At 32.8% G+C, this 15,464-nt stretch overlaps 2 protein-coding genes across 6 annotated transcripts; both read left to right on the forward strand.

The window, feature by feature from the left end:
• The first annotated feature begins 2,849 nt into the window (after nt 1-2,849).
• NEK6 (serine/threonine-protein kinase NEK5) lies at nt 2,850-13,862 on the forward strand. 5 transcript variants are annotated; one of them, XM_089720575.1, is made up of 15 exons: nt 2,850-3,534; nt 3,623-3,689; nt 3,804-3,869; nt 3,988-4,034; nt 4,126-4,171; nt 4,264-4,344; nt 4,434-4,476; nt 4,567-4,616; nt 5,353-5,434; nt 5,517-5,566; nt 6,953-7,026; nt 8,178-8,229; nt 8,315-8,953; nt 9,034-10,539; nt 12,548-13,862. In XM_089720575.1, exons 1-14 carry the CDS (start codon nt 3,437-3,439, stop codon nt 10,522-10,524), a joined length of 2,886 nt encoding a protein of 961 aa, XP_089576701.1. In that variant the 5' UTR covers nt 2,850-3,436; the 3' UTR covers nt 10,525-10,539; nt 12,548-13,862. The 5 variants fall into 5 exon arrangements, with proteins under 5 accessions (XP_089576701.1, XP_020537354.1, XP_089576705.1 ...); XM_020681695.3 differs by having other exon boundaries at nt 12,587-13,862; XM_089720579.1 differs by lacking the exon at nt 12,548-13,862 and adding an exon at nt 10,981-11,932.
• LOC105640055 (uncharacterized) lies at nt 12,694-13,452 on the forward strand. Its single transcript, XM_012224263.3, has one exon. The coding sequence runs from the start codon at nt 12,694-12,696 to the stop codon at nt 13,450-13,452; it is 759 nt and encodes a 252-aa protein (XP_012079653.1).
• Nucleotides 13,863-15,464: the final 1,602 nt, after the last annotated feature.

Genomic DNA, 15,464 nt, shown 5'->3' on the forward strand with positions numbered 1-15,464 from the left:
GACCTATTTATATAGGATGAGGGAGTAATTAACTTATTAAGCACCAAAAATCTCCTCTAAGTTCAAAATAAAAAAGTTTGAAAAATAAGTTCTTAAGGGCTAAATGCATAAATATACCTCTATATTTAAAAAAAAAAAAAAAATTTGTGGCTCCCTCAATTTTGAGGGACCTATTGTACTCTTAAAATTCTAAATTTAGATAACGGGTAAGATTATGATACACAATTCAAAATTTCTATATTGATACAGAATTTTCTTTTCACCGTCAGATTTAAAACACTTAAATGTGAATCATTAGATTGAAAATTTACTAAGTGACTTGTATCCTATAAAGTAAGTTACAAATAAGCTATTTAATGTAATTCTTTTAATTTGAATATAAAATACTGTTTCCATCATAATTATAGAAAAATAAAAAAAATTATCTAATATTAAATTTATTGACCCATCTAATATAATCAAATTTTATGTCACATATTTTAATATGCCTAGTAATGTCACGTCTATTTGAGTTAAAAATATATAGCAGTTAATCAAGTAAAAAACAAATTTCATTACTATTAAGAATTTTATGACGATCTTTTTTTTTTTTTTTTTTTTTTGCTAAATTGATTTTTTACAATTATTACAGTCAAAATTTTGTTAATCTTTATTAATTTACAATGTGTAACTATAAAATAAAGGAATATAAATAATATTTTGTTATAGTTTAGTTAATTTTATTTTTTTATTTTAAATTCATCTATATTTTTCTTAAAAAATCCATATTATACATTTATTCATGAAATATTCATTTTAATTTTTATTTAATTTAAAATGTCTAATTACGAACAAGATTTTAAAATTTAACTTGAAACCTTATTCGTATGCTAATTCTTTTTATAATTTTCATAAATAAAATATTACTTTATGTATATATAAAAAAATTTATAATTTTAGCATTAATTGACTAAGAATTTAAATTATCTAAGAAGTCTATACACTATGAATTTCATAAACCTTAATTTATGTAAATTGAAAACTATGTTTTCTAGTTAATATATCTTTATAAATTTAAAAAAGAAACAAAACACAAAAAAAAGTCATTGTAACCTGTTATACAGGTGTGTAACACATGTCATAAAAATGGACTTATGTATCAATAGAGAATTAGTGGATTCTCTACTCAAGTAAAAGCCTTAGATAACATCATGCACGTCTCCATACTATTAACAATAATTTTTTAGTATTTTTAATTTTTATATCCAAAAATATTGACTTGGTTTTGTTATCATAATTTTAGAAATAATAATTTTCACATGTTTCAACTATTCAATAAGTTTAATTGATCAAATTTTACAAATTGAAATGTCCATTAAAAAAACTTTGTAAATGAATTTTTTAATATGTCTAATTTTATAAGGTGAAATGTTCAATAAGTCAAACCAAAGGAACTTGCACACCACAGGGATGTTTTTTGTGAAGTACTGGATTATATTTATACATTTAGTCAAGTTATCAACTACAAGAAACTCAGATGTAGGGTAAGCAAATGGTGGGTTTGGTTCAAACCAAACTGAACCAAGAAGGGAAAATATAAACTAATTTTTTAGAAATAAGGCCAAATTGAACCTACCTGAATTGAATCAGCTCAAACTAAACCAACTCGGTTTAGTTGATTCATTATTTTTTAACAAATCGATTCAATTTTAAGTCTAATGAATTAAATTCCATAAAATTGACATGAACCAACAGAGATTTCAATCCACATGACAAACTGATGAACTTTCTTTAAGCAAGTTGACTGAATCGAAATTAATCGATTTGATTCGATCAGTAGTTTTGCATAGCGATGGCACTACACGACCCGGCGGTTATCCGATCTAATCCGATTTTAGTGGGTTCGGATAGTGAATAAGCAAGTTTGTAAAGGGTTCAGGTAATACTTTTATTGCCCATATTTTGTTCGATTTTAAGAACTTGGCTACCTACTACCTGTTTCACATTTAATAAATATTCAAAAAAAAATTAAAATAATTATTTTTTTAAAGAAATATGTACAATTTTAATTATAATTAATGCTATAATTATATTTAATATTTATATTACATTTTTTATTAAGTCAAAATAACAATTTTATAATTTTTACTTGTTATTTTTGAAAAATGAAAATAAAAAATATTTTTAATGCTAAACGAATACTTAAACGAGTTCGGGTATTTAAATGGATAATTATAATTGGGTTTGAGACATATTTTTTTAGTTATTAAAGATGAATTTCTAAATGGATTTGGATACTTAATTTAGAATCGGGATCGAGTTCGAATAGTGCATTTAAGCAGGTACTCGACTTGTTGCAATCCCTAGTTTTTCACACCCCTATCTATGTGTTGCAATTATGATCCAAAAAATTGAATTGAGTTGATTTAGTTTAGTTTTTCTTATTTGTTATTCAAGTCAACTAATTTTATTTGACTTATGATTTAAATGATCTTAGTTTAGTTTTTGATTCAATTTAGAGAATAAGTTCAAATTCTATAAAAATAAAAAAAAATTAAATTGAATTGATTTGAAACAAACATACAATTTGGTTTAAGTTCACTTTAGAAAACAAAAAAAAAGTGATTTGATTTTTAGTTTTATCAAGTTGAAAGTTGAATTTGATCGAATTCGAAATAACCGATATTCCTTTTTTTTTTAATCTTTCAATCTGATTCTAATTTGGTTATTCGGTTCTAAAGTGAGCGTTTGTGGGATTAACATGCATTAACAAGATTGTTTTTTTGCGCTTGTCTCGTGCCTTGCTCAGGCTCATGTGTGTTTGTTGTCTTGACATAAAAAAAAGGTACCAGGAGGCTTGTATAGAGGCCAGCTGTTGGTGTCGGCGTAGAATCAAGCATCCCCATATGTCCTCTGGCTTGTACTCCAGGTGTGTGTGTGAGAGAGAGAGAGAGAGAGGGATCACCACTTGACTTTACTCTTTGCATTGAATCTTTGACGCCTGGATTAACCAGTAAAGAAAGTAACCGTATTCTCTAGTTACTAAAATACCAACTATACATAAATATGGAGTGATGAAAAGGTCGTCTTTTCTTTTCTTTAATTACAGACTTAGAGAGTGAGAAAGAGGGACAAAAAGCTAGAAACTACATTGAAACGCAAACAACTTCCTCCAAAAGAAGTGAATCACGGATTTCTCTCTCGCTTTATTGACTGTACAAGGAAGGAATCAAATGGTTCGATTTCGAGAAAATGCATCTCAACTTGACGCCATTGCTGGTGAAATGAGCCTGTTGTAGTCTTTCAGTTGGTGGATCTATGAGGAGTCGGTGGAGAATCAAAATGTTGCAATGTGAGAAATAGTTTTTGGATTTCAATTGTTTAGACAGTGATCGTTTCAGGATTACTTGTTGAAAGCATTGAGATTTCTATTAATTGATTGAAGAAAGAGAGATTAATGGAGTCCCGTATGGATCAATATGAGATCATGGAGCAGATCGGCCGCGGTGCCTTTGGCGCTGCCATTCTCGTCCACCACAAATCCGAGAAGAAGAAGTACCTCTCTCTCTGTTATTATATACAAACAAGTAAATCAAGTTCTCGTACAAATTGTTTTTACAACATTTTGTTTTTCAATTGTTAGGTATGTTTTGAAGAAGATCCGCCTAGCACGACAAACTGAGCGATGCAGGAGATCTGCTCATCAAGAAGTAAGTCTCTTGGCTGCTTTCGTATTTACTCCGCTATATTCCTTTTCCAATTATTTAGCCTTCGTCTTAATGCTGCTGTATTTAATGGATATGTTGCATATTGGTGTAATGTAGATGGCTCTCATTGCACGAATTCAGCACCCTTATATTGTGGAATTCAAAGAAGCATGGGTTGAGAAGGTACTGTATGAAAATATTGTTGGAAAGCAAAGTTTTACCAATTGGATTTTGGCTGCTGCTTTTGTGTATTTTGATTTTGTAGAAACTGAATGACAGGATTCTTATCTTGTAAATTTAGGGTTGCTATGTTTGCATTGTCACTGGATACTGTGAAGGTGGAGACATGTGAGTTTCCAACAACTTTTAGAAATTTGATCTGTAGATTTGGGTGACTTGCAGAATTAATTCACATTGTTCTTTACGATATTGCTGACAGGGCTGAATTAATGAAAAAATCAAATGGTGTATATTTTCCTGAAGAGGTAATCTGAATTGCTTTCTCTTTCTATTTTCTCCTCCTTTTTATGCTCAAATATTGACTTATCTTGGTTGACATTGTTAAAAATTTGTTCAGAAACTATGCAAGTGGTTTACACAACTACTCTTAGCTGTTGAATATCTGCATGCGAATTTTGTTCTGCACCGGGACTTAAAGGTATGTGATTAAGTATCTGAGCTACTCATTTGAATTTCATCTGTTAGATTTGAATATTATGACTGAATAATTTAAGTGCTCTTTTGCAGTGTTCGAACATCTTTCTCACCAAAGATCAGGATGTTCGCCTTGGTGAGTTCCTTTTATTATTTAAAGTTAGTTATGATTTCAATGTACTCCCATTGCTGTATTTATTTGTATATTTTTCTTTGTCATATTTAGGGGATTTTGGACTTGCTAAAACCCTGAAAGCGGATGACTTGGCTTCCTCAGTATGTTCCTTTCTTTTTGGGTTGACTTTTGTTCTGGATTTTTGTTATTGTCATTTGCCTATTGCATAGAGAAAAGGAAGTGGTTGTGCTGAGTTTCCTATTTTCTCCTTTGAGATCTGTTTTTTCCTCCCCTTTTTTTTTCTTTTTGGGTTTGGTAATAAGTTGTTGGAACTATAGGAAGTAGGAGCATGTGGAACTGTCTATTTTTGCATCCAAGACTCATTGCATAAAGATGAAATCCTTACAATTAAGACTACATAGATTATAAGAAACGTAATAATATTATTAAGTATATATATGCGTGATAATTTTTTTTTTTTTTCTTTGGGAAGGTTTGCACTTGATGTCCCTGTAATCAAAGACAAGTTCTTTTAAGATTTACTATATCTATTCAAGTAAAATCACTTATATTGCAATGAAATCATGGCATATTGTAGTCTTTGGAGGCTTATTTCATTTATAATGATATGACTCTAGCTAAAGAAAGAAAGGTCATATCAAATGTTTCATTCATGTTATTATTTGTGGTCAGAGTCAAACCGCATTTCTGAACCACTTACTTGCAAGTTATAAAATTTATCTCAGGACATGCAGTTCATTCTTTATGAAGTTATTAAGCCTTGAAAATAAGAGAATCAATGAGTGGTATAATAATTCTATAAACTAAGAGATCATAATTTATGTTCTCACTCTCACCAGTATGAAACTAGTAGTTGTTTTTCACTTGTATTTGCAGGTTGTTGGAACTCCCAATTATATGTGTCCTGAACTCCTTGCAGATATTCCTTATGGTTTCAAATCCGACATTTGGTCTTTGGGTATGTTCCCTCTAGATTATCTATGTAGAGATTGTTTCTACCTCGTTTTTGTTTTGGGCTAAAATGGTTCATTGTTGATCAGGATGCTGTATGTATGAGATGGCTGCTCATCGCCCTGCTTTCAAAGCTTTTGTAAGATTTCCTATGCTAAAACTTCCTGATATAATATCTTTTGAATTTTGTGAAATGAGTCTAAGTTCTGCTTCTTTCCCCAATGATGTCACAGTATATCTCTGGGTGTGTAGAACAGCCACCAACTCTTAATGGTGGTATTAAGAACTGGAGACATTGATTTCTTTTGACTTTTTATCGTTAGCGTACCTTTTGTTTTATTCTATATTTACATGCAATGCAACAGACTGCACCGCATAACATTAGTATGTTTAAGTGGTCGTGAAATTTGATATTTGCTTGAAATTTTAAAATATTCTCGATCATCATGATAGTCTATTAATGAAATTTGCCTGCCTTTCATTTCAAGGACTAGTTTATCATGATAACATGTTAATTCTCAATCATGGACTTCTTTATATCATACTAGTTTTTTAGCACGTGTGTGTGTTATATTTGGATTGAATTACTAAAGATATAATTTTTTTCTTTTTTTTTTTTTGTAAAATTAAAATATAACTTTACTATTATTGAAATGAAAACTTTTAAAATACTAAAAAAATTTATTTTGGCACAAGTAATCTAAATATGAAAAAGTTTTGGTAGCATAATTTCAATAAAAATAAAAAAAACTTGTGAAGTTAATTGACACCAAGTAAACATAAAACACTTGCTTTATACATATATTTGTGTGCATAAATAATAAATAAAATTAACTTTTATGTGTAATATAAGGAACATATAGTATAAGAAAAAAGTTGTATACACTTAATATTTTCACTGAACAGACTTGGCTTCTGTACATATATAATATTGAAAATATGTAAAGTACTGTACATATATAATATTGAAAATATGTAAAGTACTGTACTTGTAGGCATTCGATAAGATTAAATAAGAAGAATTAAGAATATATTAATAAGAAGTAGTTGACATTAATGAAGAAGTCAATGAAATTAAATGGAAAAAATAAAAAAAAATATAGGAAGCATTTTTTTTTTTTTTTTTTTTTTTTTTTTATGTTATGAACATAGCTAGAATTAGGAAATAAATTTAATTATAGTATTGTAAACAAATTTAACTATTAAAAAGATTTATTAGTTTGTAAATACAAGTTCATATGTTTCCCCACATCTGTACGTTTATATATGTAATAAATATTGTAACAATGCATGTGTATACTGCAGTCAATGCATAAATATTACATTTAGAAATTGCTTTAGATTACAAACTAGACCTTTACATTGCATTCAGATTTTTTAGATTTCACTTTGGAAGTATTCATGATGAAGAACTTAATGTCAAGCTTCTAATAAAGGGTTTCTGTACCTGATTAACTTTATTTATGTCTAATCACATGAGTTGCAACTTTCCTTCAGTTACTAATTGCTGCCAGGTATCTTGCAGGACATGGCAGGTTTGATTAGCAAGATAAATCGTTCCTCCATAGGCCCTTTGCCGTCCTGTTATTCTCCAGCCTTGTAAGTCTGCATTCACTATTGTCTCATATTTTTTATAATACATAACACTGTGGATTATATTATTTTTCTTGATCTTTTATCTAGGAGGTCACTGGGAAATTGCTTGTTATCGCCCTTTTATTGACAACGAAACTATAATTTATATGTCATATAGTGTATGCTTGATTCAAAAGCTTCTGTGGCATTGGTTGCTGAAACTATTTAATAACAACAACAAAACCTTAATACCAAACTAGTTGGGGTCGGCTATATGAATCCTTCATTTCCATTCTCCTCTATTTGTAGCTACATCTTCTGTCAATATATAGAAACAGTAGATATTTCGAAACAATGAAACTGAGTCTCTTGGACTAGCTTCTTTACTGGTGTCTGTCCACGAAGATGTGTGAACCCTTTCCTATCTAACACTGCATCCGGATGCTGATGTGTTGGGACTTACTTCTTTCCCACACCTCCCTTACACCTACACAATGATGTGATAATACTATTCTTGGGTGTCCATGGAACGTGTGCTTAGGTGGGAAAGTCCCAATTGTATGCTCAATATTCAAAGGATTCATATTGAGGTTTGAGGAGCCAACCGAAACCCTCTTCCTTTGCCCAGGCTGGGACCGGCTATCCTTCACTGTGCTCATGTAGGCGGAGTTTGTTGCTGCAACTATGGGACTTGATACTGATTTCTATTTTTAATTATTGGCATAATATATTCAGTCAGATTATATTTGATTGCCTTGGTGTCTCCTCGAACAACAGTTACATTTCCTTATTTTTTGCATTTTCAGTTGTTAGATATAAACGTGGATCCGTGACTGGACTGCTTCGGAAAATGAGTAGTATTTTCCTATTAGTTGCCCCATCAACCAATTTATATTGGAAAAATGGCTTAAGTTACTTACTTTTGCATTTCTTTGGCTACTTTCGCTTGTGGCTTGTTAACCAATCAAATCAACCTAATCTGGGTAGGGAAATCCAAATGATGCTTACATGATAAAGTGGAAATCATTTGAGTCTGTTAACCTACCTGTGGTATCTCAAGGAAATAGAATAGCTACAAGATTAATTAGGTTCTTTATTGCTATTGTGGGGCTTCCTGATAATGATCAACTTTTTGGTTGCTGAAAATCAATGATAGTAAATTTTTTTATGTGCAGGAAAACATTGATAAAAGGAATGCTGAGAAAGAACCCAGAGCATCGGCCTAGTGTAAACATCTTACCTATGTCAATCTCAATATTATGAATCCTTGCAGGAAGGAATTTGTATTAACAATCTTGATTTCTTTGATTAGGCATCTGAGATTTTGAAGCATCCTTACTTGCAACCTTTTGTTGATCAATATCGCCCATCCTTCACTCCCCCAGCAACCTTTTCCCCTGAGAAGTCCATTTCTACCACCCGTGATTCTCGGAGAAGTATGGATGAAAGCCAGAACAGTAATAGCTCTAGTAGTGACAAAGATAGTTTGCTTTCAAGTGATAGAAATGTTCCAGCAATGGTCTCAAATTGTGAGCATAAAGCCACTGATACAGATTTAACTTCAGTGGATGATGAAGATGGCAATGAACGACGCGTGCCAGGTGAAGAAAATGGCCCTGCTATTTTTAAAATAGATCAACAAAGGGTGGTGAAACCTTATCCTGATGAACTTGGATCCACTGTTGAATCAAAGCAACCAAAGACAATTAAAACCATTATGATGGCCTTAAAAGAAGGGAAAGCTAGAGAAAATGGTTCCCCAATGAGAGGGAACCGAATAAAGGCTGGAGGTTCTCAAAGAAGTAACATTGAAGCATCTCCAAAAGTTCTCAAACCCAATGCCCTTACTCCTGGTTTGAAGTCTAATGCAGATACTCCTGCTCTTGCTCCAGCGAAGGTAGCTTTTGATTCCATGAAACGAATTCAGGGATCACCTCCTTTGAAGCACCAGGTATAATCAGAAACCATAACTGTTTTCTCTTAGTTTTATACAAATACACCTTCACTTATATTGCAAGTATAACTTTGCAGTTACTGATAATTGACAATACAACAAAGACTAAACCAAGACATGATGGTGTTCCACCATCTGGTCCATTAAAGCATGTTGATGATGGAATTGCTGTAAAGTCAAGACAAAGAACTCCTCCTACCAATATGGTTAGGCGATGTTCATTTACAGGACGGACAAGGCAAGTGGGAACTGATATTCCAAATGCCATCAGCAACACTGTAAAGTTGAGTCCAACTGGAACAACCCAAGAGCCTGAAAATACACATTATCAATTGCCTGATGACCAGGTCATACGCTTCTCAAATGAGGTCAGAGAAGAGTCTCAGAAAGCTGTAGTAGGAGCTTCCACAGGAATGCGAGCAGATAGTAATAACTCTGTTTCATCTTCAGTGTCAGTTCATGCATTTGAACTTTGTGATAATTCAACAACTCCATCTGTTGACATGACAGAACAGACACTTCCTAATAATGAGATAGTTACCATCAGTAACAACATAGAATTACAGCCACCCAGCTGCTCGGTTCCATCCTTTGCCCATTCCAAGTCATCTGAAAATTTGTTGGAGGTAAATTATGGATCTGGTCATACATCTGTAGTTTGCTCAGCCGAAACCTCTGAGGTGGTCCCATATCCTCAGAATAATACTACTATTGATGATAGAAAAGTGAGTTCAAGTGCAGCTTCAGATCTATCAGTCCCAATTTCTGAAGAAGTACCTATTTGTAAAGATGATGCACTTGTAACGAGGCCTGATAGTGTTGTTCATTCAAATCTTACATCTTCATGTAGTGGTGATGACAAATTCACTGTTAGAGAACTGCTATCATCAGTTCCAGAAAACAATTCCGCTGCTTCAGAGATATCAACCAGCCAAAAGGATTGTCATCCAGAGAAAGGAACGCACTTTCAAAACCCAGCAATTGAGAAGCCAACTTCTACTCATTTCCCTCCAGTTTTTGACGATGTCATACATGTTATACGGCACAGTAGTTTCCGTGTTGGGAGTGAGCAACCAGTAATGGAAACTGTGGAGATGGGGGTTCAAAATGTGGAATTTGGGAAGCTCTTGAATGTTGTAAGAGATGAATTGGAGGTAAGAAATGTGACTGCACCTTTGACTCTTAAATCATCAAGTTATCCTGAAGCTATGAATGTGAAATCAAATGTCTCGGATCATTCTGGTCCAAAAGAAATGGATTTGACAAGTGCAATTCGTCCAGCTCCGAAATCAGATATTTCTGAGCCAACAAAACCCAACTCCCTCATTACAGAAGAGGGAGCACCTGCAAAGGAAACTTTAGATGTTAAGTCTTTTAGGCAGAGGGCAGAGGCACTTGAAGGGCTTCTAGAATTGTCTGCTGAGTTACTGGAGCAAAACAGATTGGAAGAGCTTGCAGTGGTTTTGAAACCTTTTGGGAAAGATAAAGTCTCCCCAAGGGAGACTGCTATCTGGTTAGCAAAGAGTCTCAAAGGAATGATGATTGAGGACAGTGGACGGAGTTCATGAATTACGATATCCATGGTAAGCAAGCTCTTGATATATGTGCATGAATCTCTCTCTAGCAATTTTAGCTTTTTTTTTTTTTTAATTTATTTTTCCACATTCAGGTGCCATTGGATTCTTAACATGAAAAAAAACAGGCCTTCTTGTTGTTTTCTTTTAATTTTTTTTTCTGGCCCCATTTTGTAATTTTTTCTCGTGCACTTTTTTTTTTTTTTTTTTTTTTTGTAAATAGTGACCATACGGAATTATTTTCATAGCCAAATGTATTGATATGCTGTTCAAATTGTTGAATTCGTGTGGTTGGGTGCAACCATTATTAAATATTAAGGCATTATTATTCTTTCGCTCATGAAATAATAAGCGATTAACTCCTAATGACAGCATAACTGCATGGATTAGCTGTGACAACAAATAGATAACTACTATAGAATTCTTGTCATCTTCTTGAATAATTAACAGCTAGAAGTTACAAGGACGAAGAACATGACACAGCTTGTTCTGAAGGTAGCTTAATTGATGCTTTGCGTTTCATTGCTTATGCTTACGACTTTTGGGCAAATTTACAAAAAATGTTATGAAAAAAGAAAAAGAATTACTTAAATGGTGTAGTGTTGAAAATATTTACATATGATGGTCTGATTTTAACTTTTCAAGGACACTATCGATACACTATGAATGTAACAAATGAATCGTTATACTGTAACAAGAGAAATTGATTTAATTTTTTTTATATTTTCAACACTTTTTAGTTGCGTCATTAGATATATATATCTCTTTGAAATATTACATTTATAATGTAAAAACTATATATTTATGAAGGTTTGACATAGAAGGTAAAAAAAAAAGTATTTCATTCACATTGTTAGAGAGCTAAATGAAACAATTTTAACTGTGTAAGTACAAATATGCTTTGCTGAGGATAGTAAAACATAAAAATTTTGATTACAAGAGAAATGAGAAGTTTTATATACTATAGGATTCATCTTGTTTTCTTGAATAATTAATTAACAGTTAGAGGTTACAATGACAAAGAACATGACACGTAGCTTGTTCTGAAGGGGCTTAATTTGATGCTTCTGCATTTGAATGCTTATGACTTTTTGTCACTCTAATCAATTTCCCTCTGCCTGGTTGTGGTTAAGGACTTCAGTTTTGTACTTAAATCATATTTCACAATAAAGGTGTTGTTGATTATTGTTTAGGAGGATTGTATCTGTTTATTTTTTGCTGTTTTTCAATTTGGTGGAGGTTTGTCATTTCGCAAAAGGAAATGGTAGGGTTCAAAGGAATGGTGTAGTGACATCAAACTCGACTGGGTTTGTTTGTATTAGCTAATGTACCTCATGTTGTAAAGCTTTGTGGCTGCTTTATCTTACTATTATGAGATATGATCACACTTAGAAAATGTAAACTTTTGCTTTTGGGCGACATTTTCATGCGCTGTTGCCTAGCTCCTTCCAATTGCATATAGTTTACATATTATGAGATATGATCAACTGGGTATGCATTTTTTTTTAGGCTTTCATGGTTTGTTTTATATGTTCATAATGATAACATGAGCACTTTAGGCGTCGTCAAGCTATGTTTTCCGAGATTCCTGCCCTTTTGGCCTTATGTTTTTACATTTTTGGTATTTGGAAAATGAACGCAAGGCTTGTGGACCCATTTGGAGTACAATGGCACTGGTGAATGGTGATAATTAAAGCTTGTAGTAAGGTAGAAATAAAATTCCGATGACCTGCAAACAAATAGAGCAGATTTCCAATGTAATGATGAAGTTATACAAATTCCAAAGAATTAAAAAAAAAGAAAAAAGAAAAGAAGAAATAAACCGGGAACTTGAAACTACCTGCTGTGTCAGTGTCAAGGCTAGAGTCAAAACATGAATAGACGCGGTTAGGCCAGTTTATTCCGATTTTTTCAATTTGAAGTGTGCATGTCAACGCGCGTGTTTAGTTTTACTTGAAGCTTCTGTCTTCTTATGTTTCCTTTCATTCTCTTTTCTTTGATTGACAATTTTGAATAGAATTTGCTCTGACTGACGTGGCTGCATTTCGTTGGGAAGCTTCCCATGGACGAATGCTTTGGAATTGGAATTGTTGCAGCTGGGAAATTTCCTTGTCTAACGAATAGGTGTACTTAAGGGGCTGCCGTCTCAATTATATTAGACAAATGCTTGAAAGACGAGAAGCAAGCCAAACTGACAGGTTTCAGTTACTTCTCATGGATCATCTTAATAACCTTCCAAATTCCAGTTCTTATACTTTTGGACCACAGCCTCAACCCCAAACTCTGCAAATAAATAATTCTGAAGCTGATGGACCTAGGTCTAACTATCGATTACGCAGTTTAGATGATTGTGTTCCCCGTTTGATGCTTGTACTGATTATGTTATTTCTCATATTAAGCTTTGTCTGCGCCATCGCATGGCTTGTCATTGATCCGCAGGATCCCAGTTTTGGGCTCCACTCCTTGTCCATATCCAACATCACGCTGTCTGATTCACGATTTGCTGCATATTATGAGATGGAATTTGATGTGAATAACACAAACGACAAGGCAAACCTTGCCATTGACCAGGTCAACGTTGCTGTTCTTTACGGAAAAGCCATTGTCTCAGAGAAAGATTTGGAAGAAATTATGATTTTTGTTCCGAAGATGAGTCAGAGGAAGATGAAGGTTGTGTTGGACATGGAGTCGGTTCGGCCGGTTGGAGATGTGTTCAAGGATCTAAGTGATGATTGGAGCAAAAAGATTGTGAATTTCAATGTGGAAATGCCAGTGAGAAGTACATACCAAGTAGGAGCATGGCCTAGCAAGAAGAGATTCTTCAAGGTTCGGTGCAGGGAGTTAGTTGTTGAATTCTTATCTAGCAAAGGAACAGGAAAGGTCATGAATGCAAGAAAAAGCTGCTCACTTCAACATTCTTAGTTTTACTATACTATATAGGTGGTTTGTCGTCTTCTCTTTTCAATTCTTTTTCCTCAATTGTTTTTTTCAATTTGAGATTTTAATTACTCTTTGCTAATTTAATTTCCACAACAGTCTATAAAGAAGGAACCATCTCCTTTTCTTTTATTTCTTTCTGTTTAATTTTTAAGATAGATGGAGAGAAGGGCAGAAGGCCCTTATCAAACTAATCCTTGAATGATTGCCGTCCCGGTCAATTTGTTCTTTGGTGGTTGACGATGGCTATCGACTTTTAAGTTTTAACCCAAAAAAAAAAAAAAAGGGGAAACAAAAGGAAAAACGTTGACGAAAGACATTGCATTGGAGGCTTCTAGCTATTCATGTAAAGGACCCATGTTAAATGCGAATTTTTGCTTAAAGGCTTATTTTCACTAGTGGTTCTCAAATTATAGAGGGTATTGCTTAATTGTCTATATGCTTTAATTTATCATTTAAAAATATAGGAATTACTATTAGGGTAATAAAAAAGTCAATTAGTCAATTTTTTAATTAAAAGTAAGTTAAATACTGACGTGACATTATTTTATCAGTTGATAAATAGATTAAAAATTTGCATAATAAAAACTTACTTTTCCCTTTTCTCTCTCTCATGTGCTCTCTCTCCTTCCACAAAAGATCACACCCTCTCTCTCTCCTGCCCATTTCATCCATATGATGGAGCATTAAACCCTTGAAGAATCCATTTGTCAAACTTGTTACTTTGGGTGGACTGACACTAGGATCTGAATAGCCTTAAAGCTCGTAATAAGTCAAATACATACTAAACAAATTTCATGTTCGATAAAAACGGCCTCATGCCTAATATCATCAACATTCAAATATCATAAGTCTTGGGCTCACATTGCCCGTATTATCATATCCAATCAGAGTTCTTTGAGCCTATATCAATATATTATATAATAGAAATTTTGACAAGTAATACATCAATAATTTCTAAATTTATTATACATGATTACTGTAATTGCGGAACAATCTAAGAATTAAAAATTTCAGGGGAATTATCAGGGTTTCTTCTAGATGTCTGGTGACAAAGGTAACAAATTATTGGAAAACCTATAGCTTGAGAAAAAAAAAAAATTAAGGCAAGGATGAGCGCCTAAACTCAGAATCACATAAATGCATGTATAAAATCAATATAGTCATTCGATAAATTATATGATCATGTAGTCGATCACACAAATGACAAAATAATAGCAATCATAAATATTAACACATTTACATAATCACATCAAGTAGAAACTGATCAGTGGCATCACCAGAACTCCCAACAAGCGTTCTCACACGTGCCCTGACAGTGATTTTTCGCAAGTATATGAAATCGTAGCAAGTGATATAAAGTAAGTAGAGTATCGTCTCCTTAGGGATTGTATATCAAGTACCAAAATTGTGTTAACCTATTATTATTTAAACGGAAATAAGAGAGATTTATTGTAAGAAAAATAAGTTCTTAAAAGAAAACAGAAATAAATCAAGCAACAATATTAAGATGAAAAGAAATCAAGGATTTTAAAACTACTAGGGATTTTGATTTCACTTAACTCTATCGAATTTATTTTATTAGTTTGTTAATCAATTTTAATTGTTCAAGTAGGGGAAACAACCCTAAAATCACTAACAAGCTCTCCCGATGTATTGTTAGCTATTCTAACCCGGTCTAATTGCCTATCTTCCAATAGCGCAATCAAACATGAATTAATTAAGTTTTGTGGTTTGTTTTGTGAATTCATAACCTAAGGTCATTAACTTATGAAAACCCCTCATGAGTCAAACCATATAGCTTCCGCATCAAATTATTATTCTCATGTAATGTATTACCCTATTCATATCAAAAACCCTTCTCCCGATAGTGATTAATGAAAGAAATCAATCCAGGGGAGAAACTCTTCCTGAAAGCATTAAGTGCAATAATAAATTATATTTTGAACAAAGAAAAACAAATCTAATATTATAAATTGGAAAAGAATTCAAGCTAC

This window comes from Jatropha curcas, chromosome 1 (assembly GCF_041381405.1).
Source record: "Jatropha curcas cultivar XTBG-Jc1 chromosome 1, XTBG_Jcur_1.0, whole genome shotgun sequence".
NCBI classification, from domain to species: Eukaryota; Viridiplantae; Streptophyta; class Magnoliopsida; order Malpighiales; family Euphorbiaceae; genus Jatropha; species Jatropha curcas.

Excerpts from the sequence above, each read along its gene's own strand:
- LOC105640055 (XM_012224263.3), top strand. The coding sequence starts at position 12,694 with ATGCTTGAAAGACGAGAAGCAAGCCAAACTGACAGGTTTCAGTTACTT.
- NEK6 (XM_089720575.1), top strand. The coding sequence starts at position 3,437 with ATGGAGTCCCGTATGGATCAATATGAGATCATGGAGCAGATCGGCCGC. Across the intron at positions 4,172-4,263 it reads GTGTATATTTTCCTGAAGAG|AAACTATGCAAGTGGTTTAC; the intron begins GTAATCTGAATT and ends AAATTTGTTCAG. Across the intron at positions 5,435-5,516 it reads ATCCGACATTTGGTCTTTGG|GATGCTGTATGTATGAGATG; the intron begins GTATGTTCCCTC and ends ATTGTTGATCAG.